We start from the raw sequence: 6,903 nt of genomic DNA on the forward strand, positions 1-6,903 counted from the left end.
TGGATGGGTGGATGGATGGAAAGATGGATGGAGCAATAGAACAATTGATGGATGGAGCGATAGAACGATGGATGGATGGATGGATGGATGGATGGAGCAAAAGAATGATGGATGGGTGGATTGATGGATGGATGGATGGAGTGATAGAATGATGGATGGATGGATGGATGGATGGATGGATGGAGCAAAAGAATGATGGATGAGTGGATGGGTGGATGGATGGATAGATGGATGGAGCAATAGAACAATTGATGGATGGAGCGATAGAATGATGGATGGATGGAGTGATAGAACGATGGATGGATGGATGGATGGAGCAAAAGAATGATGGATGAGTGGATGGGTGGATGGATGGACAGAAAAACAGAATCACAGATGGATATTGAATGGAGCAAAAAATGATGGATGGATAGATGGAACAATAGAACAATGGATGGATGGATGAAGCAAAAGAATAATAGATGAATAACAGATGGGTATTTAAATATTAATAATCTTGCCCCTTTTAGACTTGCACGCTATTTATTTACTTGTTTTCTTTAAAAAAAAATAACACTGGCTTCTCTAATCTTTTCGTATTCTATCTATTTGTTTTCTTTTTATTTATTATACAATTAACAAAAGCAAAAAAGGCCTCTAACACTAGCTTGCTCTATTCTTTTTCTATTCTATCTGTTTTATTTTATTATATGATTAAAAAAAAAACTTGCTACATGTACTGCGTTTAAGCTAACTGAGACTTGTTATAGCACTTGCATATCATTGCTCTTTTGTTGATTTTGATTGCTTTCATTGTCCTCATTTGTAAATCGCTTTGGATAAAAGCGTCTGCTAAATATCTAAATGTAAATGTAATGTGCTTTATATTCATCATTTAGTATCCTGATTTTCACTGAAGTCACTGAATGAACTTTAATTCTCCCAGAACAAACAACAACAATAATTCATGCCTAGACTTGACTCTGAATCAGAAGACGGTAGATTCAGGTCTCGGTGTCTGTGAGGTCATGGGTGCGAAGCAGGAATTACTACATGTCAACAGCACTTGTGTAACGCCGGTCCACCTGTACATACACGTCCCAGAGCAAGAGACCGCTGTCATAACTAAGCTGGAAGGGCTTAGCAAAGCCTACGGAGAACAGGAAACCAGCAGCAGACACAATGACATGAGATTAGTATCGAGTGAAGCCCCTAAACGTGATGTCGACACGACAGAAACCAGCCCTTTCCAGCTTTCACAGGAATATGATGAAAGTCAGAGCCGAGCAGCTCAGGTGAACTTCCTCAGTATCTCAGATCACACTTCACAGAAGTTACGTTGCCAGGTGTGACATCAGCACAGACCAAACAAACGCAGAGCTTTAGGGAGGAGACACAGGTCAGACTCAATCAGCACCTGTTTGACAATCTCTGGACTTTAACACTCGGGACCTGAGACGGACTCTGTACTGTAGAAGAAGAGCTTAAAAAACAGGACAAAACTGCAAAGATCTCTTGGGTTACGGTAAGAGACACTCTTCGTTTCGCCCTGAGCGTCACTTCAGATCACTTCCACCAGAATTATATGACGTTGCGTTTATATAAAGCCATAAAACTGGCTGCACTCTTAAAAATAAAGGTTCTTTATTGGCATTTATTGGCAAGAAATGGTTATTTGAATAACTGTTCACTGAAACGTTCTTCGTGGAACCAAAAATGATTGTTCTACACTTTCAAAAATAAAGGTTCTTTATTGGCATTGATGGTTCCATGAAGAAACTTTAAGATCTATGGAACCACTAAAGAATCAAAAAAGAAGAAATGGCTATTTTAGGAACTGTTTATTGAAGGCTTCTTTGGAGAACCAAAACAGTTCTTCTAGACACTTAAAAAGAAAGGTTCTTCATTGGTGTCTTGTTTCCATGAAGAAACTTTCACATCTACAGAATCTTTCCATGGTGCAAAAGGTTCTTTAGATTATTAAAATGTTCTTCAAAGCAAGAAAAACAAAGTTTCTTTGAAGAACTGATCACTGAAAGGTACTTTGGGGAACCAAAATCGTTCTTGTATGACATAGCTGTGAAAATCCTCTCTTGAAACTTTTATTTTTAAGAGCGTAGTGAAAAAGTCCTTCAGATTATTAAATGTTCTTCACGATAAGAAAAAAATGGGTATTTTAAGAACTGACCAATGAAAACTTATTTGGTGAACCAAAGATGGTTCTTCTACACTCTTAAAAACAAAGCAAAAAAGGTTCAACAAACTATAAAAACCATCTTCAGACTAAGACAAAATGGTTCTTTTTATGAACTGACCACTAAAAGGTTTTTTGGGGAACCAAAAGTGTTTTTTCAATGGCATCTTTACCCCAATTTCTTTCTTTTTTTTTTTTTTTTTTGTTCTTCTAACTGACCACAAAAGGTTCTTTTGGGAACCCTCAAAATGGTTATTTTATGGCAACTGACTAAAAACAAACTAAAGAAGGTTTTTTTTTTAATTATTAAAATATGGCTTTATACTAAGACAAAATGTTTCCTTATGAACATAAAACTAAAACTAAAAGGTTTTTTGGGGAACCAAAAGTGTTTTTTCAATGGCATTCGCTGCAAAAAAAAAACCCTATCTTTATTCTTAAAAACGTAACAAGTTTTATGGCTTTATATAAAGCAATGCAATATAATGATCACTGAAGAAAAATATCTAAAGTTTATACTTTTTACAAAAAGTTTTGCATCTATATCAATGAAACATGATGATTATTTAGTGGTTTTGTGGCTAGATATCCAATGCTGTTTACAGGATGCCTAACAAGTCGTGTCATGTTTGCAGAAACGCCTCAATCGTTTGTTGGCTTCAGACCTCAGATGTTCAGATGTGGGCGTGAAACACATGCACACTTTCCCAGGTAAGACACGGACAATCAAACATCATTTTAAAGCTTTACACTGGGAAAAAAAACTCTTGTAGAAACAACTTCCACTCATAAATTGCGAGTAGATTTCACAAATAATTGAAGAATTTCGAAGTAGAAAATATTCCAGTAAACATTCTTTTATTTACAACTTCAAAAAAAAAAAAAAATAAAAAAAAAAAAAATCTCAATTGTTTTATGACTGATTCTTAATTGATGGATTTGTTGGGGAAGAGTGTTTTTTTTTTCTTTAAAAATGAATTTATTAGTTTAAATCATGCATTTCCTTAAAAACAACCCACTTTTATCCTCCCTCGCTCTCGTTGCATGTTTGTAGAGGAATGCCTTTATGCACTCGCCGTCTCCTGCTGCTACTAAAGTGCCGATAAAACCTTTATTGGCCAGCAAAACATGTTTTCTGTAGAGCCATGCAAATTTAAAGAGTGAGTGTTGCGAGTCACGAAAACTGATCTAATGAACTGTAAACCACGAAACAGGGCCGCGATCGTCTGCGCCGATGCCAGCTGGAGTGCAGAGCTTCCTATGTACAGTATCACAACAAATGGAACTAATTACTCTGTATACCAAACTAATTTAGCCATATTCATACTTTAATGAGAGCACTTTATGAGAACATGCTCAGGTTACGCATGAATCTAGAATCTAGTTGTGCAATAAAAATGTGTAAATGTGATTTCGTTTACGTTCTCACAGAAGAATCAAAAGTCATTTGCTGTAAGACGAAACATGTCAGTGGTTGTAAAGATGTTGCAATCTTAATTTTTAATCTGTAACCAGCAGGTAGAAAACTTTATCTTAATATAATCTTAATCAAATACTGGTTACAATCAACAACTATATCTGAGATTGCTACAGTACATGGGCTGGATCAGACAAAGAGTCTTCTGCTCAACAAGGCTGCACTTATTTGATCAAAAATATCCTTCTTTTCTTTTTCTTTCCTTTCTTCCCTTCCTTTCTTTATTTGATCAAAAATACAGTAAAATTTGTTAAAAATTATTATGATTTAAAATATCTGTTTTCTATTTGAATATCTGTTAAAATGTAATTTATTCCTGTGATCAAAACTGAATCATTACTCCAGTCTTCAGTGTCACATGATCTTCAGAAATCATTCTAATATGATGATTTGCTGCTCAAGAAACATTTCTGATTATTATCAATGTAAAACACAACAATGCATCAAAAAAATACCTTTAAAACCTCTAAACATTTATTAATTTATTAATTTATTTTTAAAATGTTTATTTTTAAAAATGACCCCAAAGATTTGACAGTGGATTATGTTACATTATGTCACTGTCACTCTGTCACTATCAATCAAATTAATCCATACTTATTTCATTTTAACTCAAACTACAAAAATACAAAAAAAAGATATATACAAAAAAAAAAAAAATAAGGCTTATAGCATTTAAGAAAAAAAAGGTTCAATATTTGCAAATATATATAAAAACAATCTTTAACATCAAATATAATTATGTAAAGATTTAACAAATATTTAATGCATATAATAAAAACAAAATAAAAACTGTTATTAGTCTATATATAATAAATCTACACTATATATATAAACAAATAATAATTTTTTTACAGCCACTATATATATATATATAGTTTAATAAATCAATAAGGCTTATAGCAATTAATAATTTTTTTACAGCCACTTTTGATCAATTTAATATGTCCTTGCTGAATATAAAGTATTAATTTCTTTAAAAAGAAAAGAAAAAAAAAAAAAAAACAAAAACCAATACACAAACAAAAAAAAAAAACAAAAAAAAAAAAATCTTAAACAGCAATTAAAAAACTTTCATAAATTCAACTATTTATCCAAACAATGCATTCCTGCTAAATAAAAATATTTATGTCTTTCGTCCGGAACTGCAGCGGAGAGAATCATCGGTACAAACCCTCCCTTCTAGTCAAGAACTGTTACTTATCCAGAGTGAGCAAAAGGGCTGGCAAAATCACTCTGGACCCCCTCACACATCCAGCACATCCCTGTTTGAACTGTTTGCCATCTTTCGACGGCTACAGAGAGCTCTGAGCAATAACGGCCAGACACAGGAACAGTTTCTTCCCCCAGGCAATCCATCTAATGAACACTTGACAATAACTGTGGAACACATTAACTATTTATATTTACAGACACATATACTAATCTAACACACATACTTAGTGTACACTTAAATTATTATTTTTTTGCACATAATATACCTGTACATACATAACTGCTCGTAATATATCTGCCATACAATTGTCAATTGTATATTGTCTTCCATTACCTACTGATTTGTATTTTTTGTATTTTTGTTATTCTTTTATTGTGTGTTTTTTTGTTTGCTGTCATTCTCTTGCACTGCGGAGCTTTTGCTTCTGTCCGAAACAAACAAATTCCTCGTATGTGTAAACATACCTGGCAATAAAAGCTCATTCTGATTCTGACAAAAAAAAAAAAAAAAAAATATTTATGTCTTTCAAAAAAAAAAAAAAAAAAAAAAAAAAGACTAGCTGAAAGGTATCAGTCAGGTAGTTATTGCAATGGTTATTGTCAGGTTTGATGACTTCTTCCTCTAATAATCTGTTCCAGAACAGAGCTTTCTGCCACCAGCTGACGCTCATCACATGCTGTCACGCTGCTGAAGATGCCCTTGAGGACGTCTTTTCTCCGCAAACCCACGTCTGGACGCTGGCAGAGGAGGCTATCGAACCGAAGGGAGGTTTTGTCGGTCAACATGATCAGCCTGCCCCTGGGTGATTTCCGTCACCTGTCTCACATCGGCACGAGCGGACACACGGACAGTTTCGGAGACCTTCAGTTCTTGAAGAAAGGCCACAGTCTCCTGCTGCAGAGCTCCAAGAGTGAGCAGAACCTGTTCCTCCCGCCGCCGCCCAAGCCTCCCCGCGTCAACCTGGACGGAGCGGACCGGTGCGGCCCGATCTGGGAGCATCAGAGGCAGAAGTGCAGCTCGCTTCCCCTCCTGGACACGGAGGAAGAGGAGGATGAGTGTCCACACACGGAGCCGACCGGCATCAGCTGGAGTCCTGCTCGCGGAAGCCTGAGCTCTGGACGGGATTCGACCCAAACCAACCCAGAGGAAACACAGCCGGACCAAACAGACACAGCGTTCACATTCAGTCTGGATCTGGGACCCTCCATACTGGACGCCGTGCTTCATGAACATATCTCTGTGTTTTTGGTTGAAATTGTGATATGTGTAGTGCTGGACGATAAAGCCAAAATAAATCATATCTCTGTGTTTTTTGGTTGAATTGTGATATGTGGAACAGTACGATTTTTAATGTTTTTAAAGAACCCTCTTCTACTCTACAAACCAAAAGCAGTAATATTGTGAAATATATTTTACTATTTAAATTATAATAAATATAATAAATAAAATGTAATTTATTTCTGTAATGCACACCTGTATTTCTTCAGTTTGTATGCGCAGCTGTATTTTCAGCATCATTACGCACAGTGACCTTCATGTCATCGATGATCTTCAGATTTCATTGTAATATGTCTTGATCTCATTCTGATCAAGATTCGTTGGTAGTAGTAGGTATTATATTTAAAACATTTGAGTACATTTTTTTTGAGTCAGGATTCTTTGACGAATAGAAAGATCCAAAGATCAGCATTAATCTGAAATAAAAAGCTTTGTAACATTCAAAACACTCCACCATTCAAAAGTTTGGAGTCAGGGAAGAAATTATAGAAATTAATACCTTTATTTATAAATAACAATTAAAATTTAAAAAAACCAAAAGATAAAAAAAATAAATAAATAATTTTACAAAAGATTTCTATTTCAGATAAATGCTGTTCTTTTGAACTTTCTATTCATCTGTGAATCCTGAAAAAATTCTACTCAAATGTTTTCAACATAATAATATTAATAATAAATATTTTTTAAGCAGCAAATCATCATATTAGAATGATTTCTGAAGATCATGTGACACTGAAGACTGGAGTAATGATGCTGAAA

General features: G+C 34.8%; 1 protein-coding gene across 1 annotated transcript; it reads left to right on the plus strand.

The window, feature by feature from the left end:
* The first annotated feature begins 946 nt into the window (after positions 1-946).
* LOC109078702 (cdc42 effector protein 3-like) lies at positions 947-6,186 on the plus strand. Its single transcript, XM_019093912.2, has 3 exons — positions 947-1,504; positions 2,809-2,884; positions 5,505-6,186. Exon 3 carries the CDS (start codon positions 5,560-5,562, stop codon positions 6,184-6,186), a length of 627 nt encoding a protein of 208 aa, XP_018949457.2. The 5' UTR covers positions 947-1,504; positions 2,809-2,884; positions 5,505-5,559.
* The last annotated feature ends 717 nt before the right edge of the window (positions 6,187-6,903 follow it).

This window comes from Cyprinus carpio, chromosome A17 (genome assembly GCF_018340385.1).
Source record: "Cyprinus carpio isolate SPL01 chromosome A17, ASM1834038v1, whole genome shotgun sequence".
Lineage (NCBI taxonomy): Eukaryota > Metazoa > Chordata > Actinopteri > Cypriniformes > Cyprinidae > Cyprinus > Cyprinus carpio.

What these genes read in the sequence shown, in the direction of transcription:
- LOC109078702 (XM_019093912.2), top strand. Translation starts at nt 5,560, where the DNA reads ATGCCCTTGAGGACGTCTTTTCTCCGCAAACCCACGTCTGGACGCTGG.